The sequence below is a fragment of the Papilio polytes genome, unplaced genomic scaffold (assembly GCF_000836215.1).
Source record: "Papilio polytes unplaced genomic scaffold, Ppol_1.0 DF824191.1, whole genome shotgun sequence".
NCBI lineage: Eukaryota > Metazoa > Arthropoda > Insecta > Lepidoptera > Papilionidae > Papilio > Papilio polytes.
This window is the reverse complement of record NW_013525013.1, coordinates 3,503,342-3,521,317: the sequence shown is the minus strand read 5'-3', so window position 1 is coordinate 3,521,317 and position 17,976 is coordinate 3,503,342. Positions and strand designations below refer to the sequence as shown.

The following is a 17,976-nucleotide window of genomic DNA, read 5'->3' as shown; positions in this document are numbered from 1 at the left end:
TTAGTCAGCTTAAAAAATCTACAGAGTGCTCCATTTTAATAAGAAAACAATTCTACAGGATCGTTTCTGATTGTTGTTTGAACACAACAAGAATTGTATTAACTTATTATGCTGTTTCCAACTATATAAGGGCCTGTATTATTTACACTATATAATAAATACAGGATGTTCCCTTGACACACATTATCGTTATCAATTAAATTCTATGAAAACTTCGGTAGCATAATATAGGCACATTTGTCAATAACGCCTCTTATAATATTTTAAAAACATACATTTACTAAATAAGATTTTTTTTCACCTATCAGTTATGGAATGTAATTTTGGTCAATTTTAAAATTTGCAGTGGTTTTGTCGGACTTATCTGAGATCATAACTTAAGTGTATACATATTTTAAATAATAATATATTATGTTTCTTGCAAATTTTAGTAATCCGCGGTAATTCGATATACTTTGAAAATTGTATTACAAGATATAGTAAATCCGACAAGTATTTTGTAGAAAACATGTAATTAATGTAAAATAAAACGTATTTAAAATTATCTCGGTAATAATAATTATTAAATTTCAGAAATAGATATAAAAATAAAAAATGTGGCAAAACCTATACCAATATTATGACGAAGAAAAATTTGTATTGTTATATATAAATATATTGAAATAACTCAAAAGCTACTGGGCCGTATGTAAAAAATCTTTTACAATAAATAGCTACATTACACGGACGAAGATGCTAGCAACAGCTAGTACAATATAATATAATAAATGCATATTCTACATTTGTCGGATAACCTATATTTTGTCGGATATCGGATTACCGTGGATACTATAGTTACAATTTTATAATATGTATGAACATGTAATAATTATGTTTTCACTTTACGGGAAGGTTTCAGTCCGTTCTTCTTCCATCCGTTGGCGACGACGTCCCCGTTGTTGGCGCGGCTCGAGAACAAACTCGATTTGCTCTTAGATTCGTACAACACGTCCGATTCCGTATCCGATTCTGACACGTCTTTGCTTGTAACTGAAATTTGACGTATTTAATTAATTATTTACCATTTAATTTATCAATACTAATATTATAAAGAGGAAAGATTTGTATTTTTGTATGTGTTGAAATAACTCAAGAACTACTGGGCCGATTTCAAAAATTCTTTTATCATTAGAAAGCTACGTTATCAGTAAGTATGTTTTTATTTTTATTTTTTTAAGTTCACGAAGGCGAAGTCATTTTTATGCAGTATGGGTTTATATATTAAGTGCTCGTTCTGCATGTTTACTTTTAATGCATAAAAATCCATGCCTGCTAATAATTCTTGAAATATTTTAGTGTTGTTCATTTTTCCTTGTTGGTGTATCTTAATAAATATAATATACTTTGATGTTAAGATTCAACGGCCGAATACAGAAACGTATTCTAATACTTCACTTCGTAAGCGCCGCTTATAATTTGATAAGCAAAAAAGTTGTTTGGAATAAGTGTGGCTTTAAATAATTAAAAAAATAATAATTTAAGACGCTGTTACGTATTTAAATGTCAGTATTTCAATATTCGATCGTTAGTCATATTCTAAACCGGCTTAATTAGAATTGGATAATTGATCTTAATCGATTGATTAAAAATATAATAGAGGAAGGAAAATATATAAAAAGTTTTTTTTATCATAAAATTCGGGCTCCGGCATACACACTTATCAGACGAAATGCGGAATTGTACCCACTTGACTGTCTTCTGTGTGGTCGTGGTAATGCAAAGGGCGAGTTGGCCATACAGTATGATGTTAAAGCGGGCTTTACAAGTGATATTAACGTTTTGTTATGTATGGTATACCGCGTTTCGTCTGATGAATGTGGTGGCGGAGGTCTAATTTTAGTCCCTTTTCCTTTCCAATCTTTTCTTAAGAGAATAGGAAGGGAAGGAAAAGTGGATTTGACAGTGGAGGAGACTCATAGGAAGGGGAAATATCCTGTTTATGTGTGTCTTTTTTCCGTCAATTAAAGGTAGGCAACGCATCTGCAATTGCGGATGTCTATGGGCAGCGTTCGCTTTCCATTTCGGCAGATTCAGGTGGCCGTTTGCTCGTTTGCAACCTTATAATATAAAACAGTAGTTAGTAAGAGAGTTAGAGACATGGTTTGTGTTCGTCGGCGCGCGGCAGCAGGCGGTAGTGCGGGCGCGCGCGCGGCTTGCGAGGCGCGCACACGCGGCGCAGCAGCCGCACGGCCGCGCCGCACGCCGCGCACGCTGCGCACGCCGCCGCCACGCCGCACAGGCTCGCGTACACCACAGACCACTCTGCCAACCACAATACCTCGAATCTTACTTCTTAATATCATAAATGTGAAAGTTTAGATGAATGAATGGATGGATGTTTGTTTAAAGTTTGTAGCCTACACGGCTGAACGGATCTCAATGAAATTTGGTACAGATGTTGAAGATAGTCTGGAAGAACATATAGGCTATTCACTTTTGTTTTTTTAATTCCACGCGAAGGGAGTCGCGGGCGAAAGCTAGTTTAACATATTCATTTAAAACCCACGTTTAGGTATAGACCGCAACACATGCCTGAATGAATTCATATTCTGAACAAATAAATTTATTTCTATATAGAGAAGGTATAGACAGCACTTGAAACTTTTTGAACTCGTAAAATACAAATGCGAAGTCATTTTGTGATAGTAAAATACCAAGTATGATTTAGTCTACAGTGATATCTTTTCTCCTTTTCGTTACGGTACATTTTTCTTTAAACAAATCTCTACAATTTTTGTATTTTCGTATAAGTCAAAACCTATTGAGCCGATTTCAAAAATTCTTTCAACATTAAAACCTGCGTAACTAACAGAGATTAACAGACTTTTTATCTTCACGCGAGTTAAGTAGCAAGCAACAGCTAGTATCGTGTAATAACCTAAAATGGGCAAGAGTAACGTGCGTTTATGAGTGTCTTACCGCAGTCGGGCATCGCATCAGGGTCGAACTGTGTGAAGAGGCTCTGCATCCAGAAGGCGTCGCAGCGGCAGGTGCGTGTGGCGCGGTCGCACACGCCGCGGCCCGAGCACGCACTGAGGCAGCGCAGCGAGCGCAGCCGCGCCACGCCCAGCCCGCCCGCGCCCCCGCCCACACCCCCACCCCGCAGCAGACCCAACGCGCGCACGCCCTCCACCGCCACGCCCTACACACACATTAACCATACCCTCTATCTTCTTCCTTTTTAAATGAAATAATTACAAACTAAGACATACTTAGATGTAATTTGGTAACTTCATAAAGTTTTATCTTAACAGTTCGCCTTCAGTTAAAACTGTTAGTAACAAATTAACTTATGTAACGGATTTTTTATCGCTTATTTTAGTTTGGAGTTTTAGAGTGTTCACATCTAACTAGGGGAGGAGGTCGCGAAATTAAATAAGTATAATCGATTATATCGATATAATAGACGACATTATTTTGTAATGTGGAAAAAATTAAGTGTTAAATAGTGTGTTAAATAGGTTTCAAATACATACCTTTTCCGATAAAAAGAATATAATCTGCGTATTTCCAGAGTCGACTTCGCTTCGTATTTGAGTGACATTAACTTTAATATCATCTTTGAGTAGCAACGTGATCTTCTGCACGAGGGTGTCCAGCTGACTCTTGGTGAAGGCGGAGGCGGGCGTGTGCAGCGTCAGCTCCAGTAGGTTCATCTCTAGGGGGTCCGGTTTCACTTGAACGCTGACCGCGTCCCGGTCAGACTCGCCCTGGTCGTCCGTCACTGTCAACTCGAACACGTATCTACCCGATTCTATGTTTGTTAACTGAGGGAAATAAGTGAAAATAATGTTACACAAGGTAATAACGCATACTAATATTGTACACTAGCTTTCGCCCGCGACTCTATTCACGTGGTATTAAAAAAAACCAAGTAGCCTATGTATTCTTCCAGACTATTTTCTGCATCCATGCCGAATTTCATTGAAATCCATTTAGCAGTTTAGGCTACAAACTCTAACAAACATCCATCCATCCATCTAAACTTTCACATTTATAATATTAGTATGAAGTATGATGAGAGCGTTATTTGCTCAGGGGTTTGAGCACTTATCTTGGAATCTACAGGTCCTGGCTTCGAATCCTGCCATTTAGCAACGTGTTTTTCGAACTACCTATGTACATAATTTACCGACGTCCTTACGGTGAAAAATTGTATCGTATCGTCATTACGATACGATACAATTTTTCTTACTTTACAATTACAATTTTACTTTACAATTTTTACAAGCTGCACATAAGAAGAAATTCAAAGATGTGTGTGAAGTCAACTAACCAGCAGTGGACCAGTTTGGTGGACTATCTCCTAGCCATAGCTTAGTATTATAAATGTTATTAAAAAAGTTTGGATTGATGTATTTTTAAAACGGCTTAAATTTATCAAAAGACACAAATGTAGAACATAGTCTGCAAAACCATAAAGACTACAATATGATAGTTTTATTTTAACATTTAAATACTGAGGCAAAAGCTAGTAATATAATAGTTACCATAAGCACGGGCTTGGTGTCAGAGTCGAGTATGACGGTGCCTGCGGCGAGGCCGGCGCCGGCGCGGGTCCACTTCCAGGACACGATGCGGAAGTCGTCGTGCGAGCGACTGCCGTTCAGCACCAGCACCGCCAGCGGCAGCGCCAGCACCTGGTCCCCGCCCGCCACCGCTTTTGGGGGACTGTTCTTATCTGATAACACAAAATAGACCACATTATAACACATTATAATAAAATTGAAAGGTCTGTTTGTAATATAACAAAAAATCCAGATTTCGGGAAGATGGTGTATTTGCGTTGCTGATAACGAAAATCGCATTTAAAACATTTTTGTCTCTCTGTCTGTCCACAAGCCGCGTTTGTTCCGGGTAATCTCGGAAACAGCTAGACCGACTCCGACAGGACTATCACTGAAGGGTAACTGCCATAGACGGGCATAGGCGAAATTTTTTAAATTTCCGCGCTGTTAAAATGGCGGCCGGACCGCTATCTCTAGAACAGGTGGACAGATTTAGACGGGACTTTGACTAGAAGGTAGCTGGTAAAAAGTAGATGCACGCGAGAATGTTATAGACGACCATTTTTTTTAATTCCACTCTAACGAACAAAAGTGAGTAGCCTATGTGTTCTTCCAGACTATCCTCTACATGTATACCAAATTTCATCAAAATCTGTTCAGCCATGTAGGCCACAGACTCTAACAAACATCCATCCATCTAAACTTTCGCATTTATAATGGTATGAAGTCTGATTTACTTACTCTGTGTGACAGTGACGGTGACATTCTTGGTGGCCGAGTTTCCATTGTCATCGAGCACGGTGAGCGAGAACACGTACTGTCCTTTAGTGAGTGCAGTGGCGTTAGCGAGCGACTCGTTGTGGCGGAGCAGCGTGGCGTTGGTGGGTCCCGCGACGCAACGCCACGTGTACGCCACTATGCGGTGGTCGTCATGGGAACCGGATCCGTTTAGTGTCACCCACGTTTGTGGCAGCGAGATGAACTGCAGTTATTAAAGTTTAATCAACGCTATGTTTATAAAAATACTAGCTTTCGCTCGCGACTCCGTCTGCTTGAAATTTAAAAAACAAAATAAAAATGAGTAAGTGTTCTTTCGGACTATCCTCTAAATCTATACCAAATTTCAACGAAATCTGTTCAGCAGTTTATTCTACAAACTCTAACAAACGAAGATCTAAACTTTCGCATGAATAATATTAATAAAGAATTTAAAAGTGTCTAGATAGTATTAAACCGCTTGCCCCCTCTGCCCCTCACCTTAAACCTAGCTTAGATCATCGGTTTGCGATGCTCGTGAAATATGAACATTCAACTATTGTTAAACAAACAGAGCATTCGAATGTTGTTGAGTACTTTTTTAAATTGCTAACATTAACACAAAAAAAGTCTTTTAAAATATAGCAATCACTTGTATAGATAGAAAAAAATCGTAATTAATAGAAGTCTTAGAAAGTGGCTTTAGGTATGGACTACAGAACTGGCTTTTTTGGGTTCGATTCCCAGATATCGACTATGAAAAAAATGTACTTGTGTACAAATATTTGTTTTCTCACAGTATCAGGTCCGGCGTCGGCGACGGGTGGCGTGTTGGTGGGCGGCTTCACGAACACGTGCACTTCCGCGGTCGACACCTGCCCCGACGAGTCCGTCACCTTCAGCACGAACGTGTACACGCCCTCCGATAGATTTGATAGCTGTGGAATTTAAATATTTCACTATTACTGTATTAAAACTTGACTTGAAGTGCACAGAGCAGGCATCACGATGTTTTCCTTCACCGTAAGAACGTCGGGTAAATGTACATATGTTCGAAAATCACATTGGTATATGGCAGGATTCGAACCCAAGACCTGTCGATTACAAGTCAAGTGCTCGAAACCCGAGAGCGATAGACGCTCTTAAAACTTAATAGTTTTACTTCAAACAAAATTTGCAGTATGGCAAATTTGAGAAAATGATTAAAAGTGTCACAAAATGATGGCGAAAGCTATTTTAAATATCTACTTTTTTGGAGCAAACCAGCTGGAGGTATATATGTATTTGGACCTGTAAGTATGGAGAATGCGTGTTCTGCATATCCACAGCTTTATTCTCGTCCTCGGCTGACTTCGTCCACTCCCAGGATGTGATCTCGTGGTCGTCAGTCGACAGACTGCCATTCAATGTCAAGTTGTTTTTCGGTAAATATATTATTACATCTTGACCTGTAAAATGATAAAGTTTAATAGAAAAAAAACATTCGATTTTTTTTATTTATTAAGATAAACAGGACGAAATTATGACACATACATTTTTACACAATACAATAAGTAACATGCAGATAATTTGTCCTAATTATAGGTTTACACGACATACATAGAAAAATAACAACAACAACAACAGTAACAACAGTAGACAGAAAATGTTTTTATCTTTTTTTTTATTGAACTCAAAAAGTAAAAATCAAATTTTTAATCTGAAAGAACTGTTTTTGTTATTTTTTTTTTAAAGAAAAATTGAAAATACCTGCATTAGCTTCTGGTGGATAATCAATATGATTCAAAACAGTTATATTGGCGGTTGTAAAATTTTTGACATGGTCAGAATCTTCTACGGTCAGTTTGAATGTATAATTGCCGGGCTGCTTCAAGTCTTTCAACACTAGTGTGGGTCCATCCTGCAGAGGTGGTTGGTAGCCTATAGGTCCGGCAGTTAAGTCCCAATGCCAAGATATTATTGCATCATCATCCTAGAATAAAAAAAACATATTACAGGATACAAAACATATAAACCAATATCAGCTTAAAAAAACTAAAAAAAAGCTAAAAAAAAACTTGGTCCATAAGTCGACCAAGTTTTTTTATTTCGTTTTGTAATTCTTAATGTTTGGGCTTTAGTAAGATAAGCACAAGTAATAAAATAGTAAAATATCACAAAACTTGATAATTTTCTTCACATTGTGTTTCAGAATCAAATATCCATAAGAAATATTAGTAAATTCTTCTTTCAATACGGAACTATTTCCACGTACCTTACTCGCACTGCCATCTAGCACAGCAACAGAATTGGGAAGTTTCACCGTCTGTGCTTGTGGTGTGATCACCACCAATGGCGGCGTGTTTGTCCGCTTCGGTGGTAAAACTGTTACATTCGCAAAACCTTCACCATACGAATTTGTACCGTTCACTGTCACTTTGAACCTATACTGTCCTTCGGTTAAATCTGTTAAAGTGACTGATGCTCCATTTTGATTCATATTACCTATTAGAATATAATAACATTAGTTTTACATTTTGTATGAATTAAAAAAAATCTTAGTGTGTGTGTTTAGACCATGTTCTACATCTGTGCCAAATTTTATCTGGATTTCTTAAGCTATTTTGAGAAGTAATAGCAAACATCCGTTTATTCCAGCTTCCCTATCATAGTAATCATAGTTCATACTAATATTATAAATGCGAAAGTTAAGATGGATGGATGTTTTATTAGAGTTTGTAGCTTAAACGGCTAAATGCATTTCGATAAAATTTGGCACAGATATAGAGGATAGTCTGGAAGAACACATATGCTACGCAGTTTTTTTTTTCACGTCGACGTAGTCGCGATCGACAACTAGTTTACTATATTAATATAAACAATGATTAAATAGTTCTACCAAAACAATGCATCAATTAATAATACAAAAATGTTTTAAATATTGCAGGATATGTTTAAAAAAAAAAAAGACCGTACCAGTAAAACCATCCTTAGGTTGATCTACAAGGGTCCACACATAGTTGTAATGACTACCAGTAGACTTTTCATCAGGTATTGTGTATGCTGCCAAAGTCACCTCATTATCGGGAAGTTGAACCTAAAATAATGTATTGCAAATATAATGCATGTACAAAATACACTTGTGACTGATAAACTAAAGGTTATCTTTGAATCTATACTAAGGGTGTTTCCTGTTGGGATTCAATAAATAGAATAAATGAAACCAATGGAAAATAACACCATTGGGCTTTTTATCAGCAGACAAAAACACCCTATAATCATTGTATTGTCTACATCAGTAAATTTTGTTTGAATCAATAAGAGTGTGGATACACCTGAAACTAATTTATCGCACAACTGTTTAGTCTCGTTTTGATTCCTATGACCTTAAATGGAGGTGCACACACTACTCAATTTTTAGTTGTGCAACTAATCAGTTTAATTGGCTGCAAAACAATTGACAATCGTAAAACAGTCATGCAATAGTTTTATCAAAGGTGTGTGTCCGCTTTTGAATACTAAAAGCAAGACAAAGTAATAATTACCTGTTTTGATAATATTGAAACAGTTAAATTTTGCCTAGGCGCTGGTGTATCAGATTTTGTATCACTGAGTTTTGTAACAGCTAAGTCATCATCTTTCTTTGTATCCAGTGATATTGTAGTATCTTTAGAGTATGGTCTTATTGATTGAATACAAGCACCTTGGGCATTCTCTTCAGTGCCAGCAATACATTTACATATGCCATTACGTAATTTTAACCCTAGTGAGACACATTCAGAGTTAAAAGGGCAGTCATCAGCTACACCCACAACACAGGGTACTTTTTCCAGATAATTTGTTGCATCCATTATCATTTCATTGTCAGAATTCTCTCTAAACTTGCTGAATGTTTGAGTACCCTCGTCCTCATTGTTGGGTAAGTTGTTAAGGAAATGAGAGAGAAAATCCTCATCCTCTGTCAATAGATCAGTGTATCGCCCTGTATATGGTGGGTACACTTCATCTTCTTGTGAGAAGTTGTTAGTTACTTCTCTATTATTAGATTGATCTAAAATTTCCAGCCAGTTTTCTGTAGAAAAAAAAAATAAATAAACACATGGTAAAATATGACAACTATTACTGTGATAAAGTTCTACATTTTTTTTACTGTATTCTAGACAGAAAATAACAAATTATTATTAGAGTAACATGTCACATAAATTTGCTAATATTATAAATGCAAAAGTTTAGAAGGATAGATAGATGAATGTTTGTTACTACATATCTCCAGAATGGCACAATAGATTTAGCTAAAATTTTACATAGATATAGAGCATAAATTGTAAGAACACAAAGGATACTAATTAAGTTTTGTTGTTGAGCTGACAGATATTCGGGCAACAACTACTGTTATATAAATGTAATACAAAGTTTGTATTTACCATTAGGTAAAACAGGTTTAACTAAAACCATAGCAACATGTGAATCCCACTTATGTGCCCCAGGTCGAGGCAGGGGTAGGCAGAGTTCATCACTCACACATTCTATATGATAGCATCTAGAATCCACAGTGAAGGCAACATTGCACAACTCGGCAAGGCAACAGGCCATCACACACTGCTTAACACCTTTCAATTCCTTCTTTTCTGAGAAATTTCCAGCTGTGAGATTTCCTAAAACCAGAACAATCATTTAACAATCATGAGATGTACATATGGCCTCTTTAATCTATTTTTATTGATGAACATACGAATTAAAAAAAAGTCATATTAATAGTACACTTACCAGCCGGTGAGTAGTTTCCAAAATATTTAGGATATAATTTTGGACACATATTTTCATACTTATCATTCCAAGGTTTGTTAAATTGCGAGAATGATATTCTTATATTCACAATAATAAATATTGCAAGTATTTGTACAGTATTAGTAGTAACGTACATTATAACGCACAAATATAAATTCAACAAACATAAAAACTGTAAAAATTAAATAAAATTATTGTTCAGTATCCGTTCGTTCTGATTAAACAACCGCTTTAATTATGTTGCAGCTAACATTTATCTCGTTCGGAGGAAATTAAAAGTTAAAGATAATATTTAGTATTAGCGTGGGTGTAATGATAAAACGCATATCAAATGTTTTGAAACAATAATCATTAAAAATATTACTGTTTGTAACATACGAATTACGAAAGCAATACGATTGACGTTGACTTTGACAGTATGACAGCTGTTTTCTGATCTGTGAAACAGATAGTAAAATGAAATGTTAACTTTTACTTCTTACTCTTAATATAAATGCGCTTGGATGGATGTTTATTAGAAGGTATCTTCTAATCGGCGGAATAGATCTCCATGGCACAGATGTAGTGCATAGTCTGGATGAACACCTATGTATTAACAATTTGTTTCAACGTCGCACGGGACAGAGTCGCTGACGAAAACTAGTTTTACATAATACTGAAATTATTGCACCGATTATACGATCGTTATTATTATTATTTGATACTACCATTAATCTAATAGCATACCTGCATCTCGAAGAGTAAAGGGGCTGTGCATATCTGGACTGGATGATACATGGCGAAATGGGGTAGCAGGACATTTGTGCTTACATTATGTCTTTAAACTTAATTTCCTAATAACTGCAATTCATTATTTTTTAATCTTATAATTGGTTACTTTGTTTTTTCATGGCCATGCCTTCGTAATCAAAACGATAACATTGCTTTATAATTTGTATAACGCTTACTAACTTCTGTTTCATTTAGAATCTTATTCACAACACAGGAATATTTAGATCCAAAGATGGGGGCAGGTCAGATTGGTGGAATTTCGACATTACGTAAATATTTTAATTATGTATTTTTAGAAGATAAGTCCGAATAAGGAAGTTAACTTACTGAAACATTTTTCATGCTTTTGATGCGGATAATATTTTGTCATTTTCGTTACTAACTGTTGAAACCTAATCGTTACAGTGGAAATGGATTTTAATAATGCGGCGGGTTTTCTCGGCAAGAAAGCCGACAATAATGAGGCACAGTACATTGTAAGTGGGCTTTTGGTTGTTTTCAAAAATAGACGGTTTAAAAATAAGTAAATAGCAATAGTAACCATAAGAATTTAATTTAAATAATTTTGCTTCAGGTTTATTTTTTATCGCATGCTATGGTTTTTTGCACTGGCGTCATATTAGAACCACACGTTGTGCTTACACCGGCTAGTTGTGTCTTCGGTGAAAAATATAGGTTCGATGTATTTGCTGGTACTCATATGTTTTTGGAGAAAACTGGTATTAGCAGATCGGTAAATAACCTTTGTGTACATCAAGGTGAGTTCTATTTTCTGCAAATCCTAAATAAAAAACAAACAGCTTTAATAAAATCAATTTTATTAATATTTCTGCACATTCCGCGGCATATACACTTATAACAGGATACAACCATTCGTTGCGATGGAAGGATTGTCAGCCGGATAACCTGGCATTGCTGATCTTAAGCGACCAGTTTTCATTCCATCAGCCAGAGGAAGGCGCAGATTACGTAGTAAATAAGGTCCGGTACGGAGCTGCTTCACCTCGTGTTGAAACCAGACACAGGGACCGCTCTTGCCGCCTTTACGGTTGGGGAAGCAGGAGAGGAGTAACTATAATACATTAAACTAACTATACTTGTTAATTTAACGCATATTTTTAGTTACTTATTTTCTAAACAATTATAAATCTTACAGGGTTTATTGGTCCCAGTATTAATTCATCTCTATAGAATGGAGATTACTCTGTTGCCGTCGAAATATTGCGTTAACTTGTGGAATTATGACAACAAATATCTTTGTATTCGTCAGCCACCTTGTAAGGTATGTAAATACTAAATATGCTTATAAATAATCCATAATCTAGAGGAATAGAAAGAGATCGAGCATTTCCAATTGAAGATCCAAGCACGCCTCTCGTCTTACATGTAAACACAATCTTCAGAATACGAATTAAACTTATTAAAATAAACTAAATAACGAATTCTATGCGGTCTACGAAGATAAAACAGGTGGAACCAAATTAGGTTAAGGTTAATAAAGTTATAAAAAAATTATTTACGTTTTCTAGATAAAATTGTAAATAGTAAAAATAATAATTATTTACTTCACAGAATGAAAAGTACGGAGCATTGTGTCCAGTGAGTATGGTTTTTTTTTACTTTTTCTTGATGAAGGTAACCCAGCTGATATCAACCATGTCGATACCAGTAGGTAACTAGTTACAAAGAATTGTATTATAAAATCGACATGCCCCAAATAAATACAGCTCGAAAGGAAAGTAGAATTTACATTTTTTTTTTCTTAAGTGTCTTTTTTAGTACATTATAAAGCGATATTTTCAAGGACGATATTGGTTCGGTTGTCGTGTGCTCGGGCTTCGTCCTCGGCATGATGACGTCACGTCTTGTTGATCGGCCGTGCGGCGTCGGCTTCCTCGATCTGACGAAGTACGCCAAGTACCTGACTTGCGGCGTCGACGCCTCCCGTGACGTCATCGACCACGAAGCTATCATGGAGTTCGACTATACCACGGAACCTCTTATCACACTCTATACAGTCTCTCCCGATAAGGCCAAAAAGAAGAATATTAAAAATGACACGGACGACACAAAGGAATTAAATACATAAATATATTTATTTAAGTTATAAAAAAATCAATTGTAATTAAACGTAAAACAATATATAAATAAAAGCTAACATTGTATTTTTATTTCAATTCATTAGACATGCCTAAAGTTACGTCTAAAATTTTCACATTATTATTTTTTTCTTGCGAACGGTTTCGAAAGTACAAACTCAAGGTAATAAGGCGGTTGTTTTCTACAATTAGGTAATCTAAGAAGTATTATAGTTCATCTCTTTGTAAGGCAAACTTGATGCCCATTAATAGGAAACAATAAAAGTTCCATTTTCAACGGTCCAATTTCTAAAGCTTCCATTTTGTATGATCTAACAATGCTCGAGATTAAGCTCTTCATTATAATCATACCGAAATTCCGACCTGAAAACAATATTATGATCACTTCTAACTCATAAATAAAAATAATACAAATTAAATGTTGTTAAAACTTGCCGATACAATTTCTGGATCCATAACTAAAGGGTAAAAAAGCAGCAGGGTGTCGACCAATTGATCTCTCTGGCAGAAACCTATTGGGATCAAATTCATCAGCATTCGGACCCCATTCTACTTTAGAGCGATGTACAGCGAACGCTCCTACCACCGCGCTTGTTCCAGTAGGCAATGTAACACCGGAGAAAGCTGAAAAAGATATTTTCAACAACTTTAATTTGTATGGAGTAAGAGTTACAGTGTAAAAGATCAATATTAACCGTGGGCTTTCATTGCCAAAACATCAGTACTCACGTAAATACAAGTCTCTATCGATGTTCCGAGCAACGATAGGCACCACACAGTACAGACGCATGCTTTCCTTTATCACCCTCTCTAAGCAGTGCATGTTCTGAACATCTTCTTTTGTAGCATTTCGTCTTGATTTGCCGAATATAGAAAGTTGCCTGAAATAACATTACAATTACAAAAACCTACTAAGTCTTCAAATATGTTGGTTTTGGCAATCCGTATAGAACCCTAGATACAAAGTAATGACGTACTCTTGAAAGACTTCCTCTTGTACGTTCTGATGTAGGCCAAGTAGGACCAGGGTGTACGCTGTGACAAGAGCAGTGGTGTCATTGCCAGCAATGGTGATAGAGTCGATGTGTTCTCGTAGCTGCTCGTCGGTGAATTCTATCTCCCGTCCGAACAACATGTCTAATACGACACGGAGATTGCCATCTGTTTACAAAGTATTTCTATCATAGAAGAATACAGGATGTCCGGAAAAGCGTACAATAGAATCCTTAAGAAAACATTTTTATTACCATACTTCTATCCAAAATGATTGCAATGCAGTTAAAAATTAAAATTGGTGGGATAATATTGATAAAGTTCCGCAATTGGGTAGCGTGACATGGTCCTACACAGTTAAATTACTTATGTAAAGAGTTTGAATAGCGTATTAAAATTTAAGTACCCAGAGATAATAGTCCATTAACCTATATCAAGGCACAAGGACATGTGAATTAACGGCACGCGTTACATTAGTTCACACCAAATATTTGGGCACAAAAATCATTCACACCTCACGACCATGTAAATACAATAGCTGTGATTAATATTAATTCAATCGATTTTAATGCAATATTTGATGACTAATTCCAAACCGAGGATGTTCTCAACAAGTTTGTCTTAAGAAGTAAATAAGCAAGGTGATTCTTTGATTGCATAGCGAGATGTGCCCATTGTGTACCAGTACCGTAATATGTTGTTAAATTTTACGATTTTTTCACTTACGTAAGCCGTAAATGTGTTGAATGATGTGCGACATTGTTATCTACAATGCACAGAACAGAATGTGCATGCACATAAGTGTGAACTTGATTATCTGCTAGTAAAATTGCATAGGATAATTTGTTTTGTAAATACATTGTTTACTTTTTTACTTATACCACGTTCATACATATAAAAAGTATAACTATTTAGTGGTATTTTTGTACCGTACCTGAAATTTCATTTGTCGTTTTTGTAAATTTACTTTGCTCATATCGTAGTCTTCTTTTCCGGACCACCTGTAAAAGTTGAACTTACTAATTTACCTAAGACAGAAAAGGAATGGTATTTAAAGGGACTAATCTACAATTCTTAAGTTATTGCATAGTTGATTTATTGTTTTATCTCGCTGCATTAGCAGTATCAACTGGTTCTACTGGAAGCGATAGTCGCATAAAATGATTCGTTTGATTGCTTTCTTTACGTTACAAAAGAAAACTTGAGTAACTTACCTCGTCTGTAAACTTATGTGTTAGTTTGATATTTTCGCTCTGTTGTTTAGCGTATGACGTCAAGTTGAAGAGGCAGTCTGGTTGGAGCCACACCTTGAAGAAGCGCATATTAAGTATCGTCATGACGGTGTGTCGCGCGCGCAGGTACGGCGTGTCCGGGGAATGCTGGATGTCCATGCGTTCACCCATCGCTGTTTCTGTTGGTAAATTAACAAGCGGTCATCTATGTCCCTATTTTTTAATACCGTTTATCACATGAGCGTCGTCAGTCAATGATCTAGATATAGGGATGGAGCTAGCTGCCCTTTCTAGTCTCCCTGATGACGCCCATGTTTCACGTATATCTTAAGAAAGTCTTAGATATTAAGTATATCAAATTTTAATTTTTAAAGTCAAGTTACATTACGTGATTTATTTAGCGAACACAATGCACATACTCGTATACCTATTTGTTTTAATAAACGTGATCAAACAATACTATTCCGAGTTCCGAGATTACCTTCTTATAAGAGTTAGTAAATAAACTCTATACTGCGCCTAACTTAACTAGTATAATACGGATATAATAGCGGCTAGGGCATCTCAATGCAATCAAATTTACCGATTTTGTTTTATCGAAAAATCATGTCTGGACTATTCTAACAGAAAGATATGTTAGCACTATTGCGAACCAGTAACATATCTAACTCATTTGTTCTTACCCATGTTTAAAAAACACTTACCAAATACAATGTCCAGTGTACAAGCGGTAATGTATCGAAGGATGTCGAAGTACCCCTTGCCGATTTGTTCTGAAAGTCTTTCAACCAATATGTCTGCTTGTTCGCCAATAACTCCTAAATAATCCTCTACAACTTTATTATTGAATACTGGTAACAGCACTTTTCTGTGAGTCCGCCATAAGTTAACTAAAAATATATATAATGTTAATCTAGGAGTACGAAAGGTAAAATTAAATTGCTTTTAGTCTTGTTTATACTTACGCGGGGCGACAAAAAGTCCATGTCCTAGCCACGGCCGCAGAAAACGATACACGACATCTTTGTCTAAACAATTTTCTAGAATTATCTTCGCGTCTTCTGCATTACTTACAGCTGGAAAATATTTATCAATCATGTTATATCGGATCGTATTGTTATAATAGCATTTTAGTCTTAACTGTATTACTTACCTACGTATAGTTTTGGACCAAGCCAAAGTTTTGCAGCTCCTTTATGCTTGTAACTCAATTCCGCTATATCATCAAGGGTTTTAACAATTTCTATAAAGAAGTCAGGGAAAGAATATTTTATTTAATATTTTCGGATTCAAGATACGTATAAGGAAGTTTCATCTCGTGATTCGAGATAATGCACTAGCTCTTGTGAATAAATAAAGCAAGTACTAAATAAGACGTGGGAAATGACTAATTGTTGTTTCATTACATTTTCATTAAAGGTTGTTTTTAAAAACATTAAACGTTGGCCTACCTATATTGTCTCTTTATCTAATACTAACTATATTGCTATTGCTCGCGACTTATATTGAAATAACTAAATAAATATAGTCGCTATGTTAATTACTGATAACGTAGTTTTTCAATGGTGAAAGAATTTGAATGTGAAATCAGTCATACAAAAATACAAATCGTTCCTCTTTATAATATTTGCATAGATAGATTACAGTGAGTATGTAGTTATTTCAAACTTACTTTCAGAGTTACCAATAAATAGCATAGCATTTCCCAATAGCGGCAGAGTAGGTGGGCAGGGCAGAGCGGCGGTGGCCCGGTCCAACCGCTTAGCTCCTGCGCTCCAATACCCCCAGTAGCAACAAGCGAGGATCAGCAACACAACCAAAATAATCATTGTTTTGATTTACTGGACCTAAACATCCCGGAAATTGTGAATTTGTTTAATTTTGCATTCGTATTTCCTGTCAAGTTATGATATACATATTATTACCCTCTTCCTATCATTCATTTATCTCAATACAGGGTGTATTGCGACAAATTAATGTTCAATTTGCAGATGACATTCTTTTGTTTGTTTTTCTTAATAAGTAGAAAATATTTAAATGTGAAGAAAAATAAACTAGTTATTACCTTGCGCACTAGAATGGTCCTGTAAAAGTGCAGATTTGTAAATATGTTAAGAGCATGTGATGCTACTGATGTGGAACAAACGTCGACAGTGACTATCGTATTGGTTATCAAGTTGAGCTATTTAACTACGCCATGGAACCTTAACAGATCAAATATTTAATAATGCCATGAGTAATACATAAAAGCACTTATAAAGCTATTCGAGTAAGTTTTTCTTTTAACTGCTTTTAAAACATTTGCTCAGGAAACAAGTTTATTTATCTTAAAAATGTTTATCACCGAAGAATGTGGTGTTTTATATTTATACGAGCTGTTGCCCCCAACTTCGTCCGCGTGGTATTAGAAAACATACGAACCATATAAATTATAAAAAGCTACGTATCCCTCGGAAACCGGTCACTTCTCGGGGATGAAGCTTATCCCATGTGTACTCCAGACTTTGTTTTATATCTGTGCCAAATTTCAATAAGATATGTTGAACCGTTGCAGAATGATCGAGTAAACATTAAAAAAATAAATTAATTAATTATTTAAATAATTAAAAAATAATTATTAAAAGAACCTATTCCCGGGATAAAAAGTAGCCTATGTGTTCTTCCAGACTATGCTCTAAACCTGTGCCAAATTTCATGGAGATCCGTTTAGCCGTTTAGGCTACAAACGCTAACAAACAGCCATCCATCCTCCATCTATCCATCCATCCATCTAAACTTTCGCATTTATAATATTAGTAAGATTAGTAAGAT

The 17,976-nt window shown here is 35.9% G+C and overlaps 3 protein-coding genes across 3 annotated transcripts; 1 reads left to right on the top strand and 2 right to left on the bottom strand.

Annotated features, from left to right (window-relative positions):
• Positions 1 to 641: 641 nt before the first annotated feature.
• Positions 642 to 10,471, bottom strand: LOC106110907 (dyslexia-associated protein KIAA0319). The gene is made up of 14 exons (XM_013292857.1): positions 10,050 to 10,471; positions 9,707 to 9,937; positions 8,828 to 9,354; positions 8,259 to 8,379; positions 7,558 to 7,787; positions 7,053 to 7,275; positions 6,594 to 6,751; positions 6,101 to 6,241; positions 5,289 to 5,529; positions 4,530 to 4,720; positions 3,516 to 3,806; positions 2,959 to 3,181; positions 2,137 to 2,301; positions 642 to 1,029 (listed from the first exon to the last, which is right to left on the bottom strand). Exons 1-14 carry the CDS (start codon positions 10,204 to 10,206, stop codon positions 869 to 871), a joined length of 3,060 nt encoding a protein of 1,019 aa, XP_013148311.1. The 5' UTR covers positions 10,207 to 10,471; the 3' UTR covers positions 642 to 868.
• Positions 10,472 to 11,263: 792 nt separating this feature from the next.
• Positions 11,264 to 12,930, top strand: LOC106110729. The gene is made up of 6 exons (XM_013292626.1): positions 11,264 to 11,317; positions 11,416 to 11,599; positions 11,704 to 11,909; positions 11,998 to 12,123; positions 12,414 to 12,440; positions 12,646 to 12,930. The coding sequence occupies exons 2-6, from the start codon at positions 11,437 to 11,439 to the stop codon at positions 12,928 to 12,930; spliced, it is 807 nt and encodes a 268-aa protein (XP_013148080.1). The 5' UTR covers positions 11,264 to 11,317; positions 11,416 to 11,436.
• Positions 12,931 to 13,038: 108 nt separating this feature from the next.
• Positions 13,039 to 17,311, bottom strand: LOC106110788 (cytochrome P450 4V2-like). Its single transcript, XM_013292695.1, has 11 exons — positions 17,231 to 17,311; positions 16,838 to 17,012; positions 16,319 to 16,408; positions 16,131 to 16,241; positions 15,870 to 16,055; positions 15,148 to 15,344; positions 14,868 to 14,934; positions 13,918 to 14,101; positions 13,670 to 13,821; positions 13,376 to 13,564; positions 13,039 to 13,303 (listed from the first exon to the last, which is right to left on the bottom strand). The coding sequence occupies exons 2-11, from the start codon at positions 16,992 to 16,994 to the stop codon at positions 13,155 to 13,157; spliced, it is 1,482 nt and encodes a 493-aa protein (XP_013148149.1). The 5' UTR covers positions 16,995 to 17,012; positions 17,231 to 17,311; the 3' UTR covers positions 13,039 to 13,154.
• Between the last annotated feature and the right edge of the window lie 665 nt (positions 17,312 to 17,976).

Bases quoted from the DNA above. Each gene is read 5' to 3' on its own strand.
- LOC106110907 (XM_013292857.1), bottom strand. From the start codon at position 10,206: ATGTACGTTACTACTAATACTGTACAAATACTTGCAATATTTATTATT. The intron at 5,530-6,100 runs GTGAGAAAACAA...TAATAACTGCAG, and splicing joins CCGACGCCGGACCTGATACT to TTCATCTCGCTGCCACAAAC. The intron at 4,721-5,288 runs GTAAGTAAATCA...TTGTGTTATCAG, and splicing joins CACCGTCACTGTCACACAGA to ATAAGAACAGTCCCCCAAAA.
- LOC106110729 (XM_013292626.1), top strand. From the start codon at position 11,437: ATGGTTTTTTGCACTGGCGTCATATTAGAACCACACGTTGTGCTTACA. The intron at 11,600-11,703 runs GTGAGTTCTATT...CACTTATAACAG, and splicing joins TAACCTTTGTGTACATCAAG to GATACAACCATTCGTTGCGA. The intron at 12,441-12,645 runs GTGAGTATGGTT...GATATTTTCAAG, and splicing joins AGTACGGAGCATTGTGTCCA to GACGATATTGGTTCGGTTGT.
- LOC106110788 (XM_013292695.1), bottom strand. From the start codon at position 16,994: ATGATTATTTTGGTTGTGTTGCTGATCCTCGCTTGTTGCTACTGGGGG. The intron at 16,409-16,837 runs GTAAGTTTGAAA...ACTTCTTTATAG, and splicing joins ATTTATTGGTAACTCTGAAA to AAATTGTTAAAACCCTTGAT. The intron at 13,304-13,375 runs GCAAGTTTTAAC...TATTGTTTTCAG, and splicing joins TGGATCCAGAAATTGTATCG to GTCGGAATTTCGGTATGATT.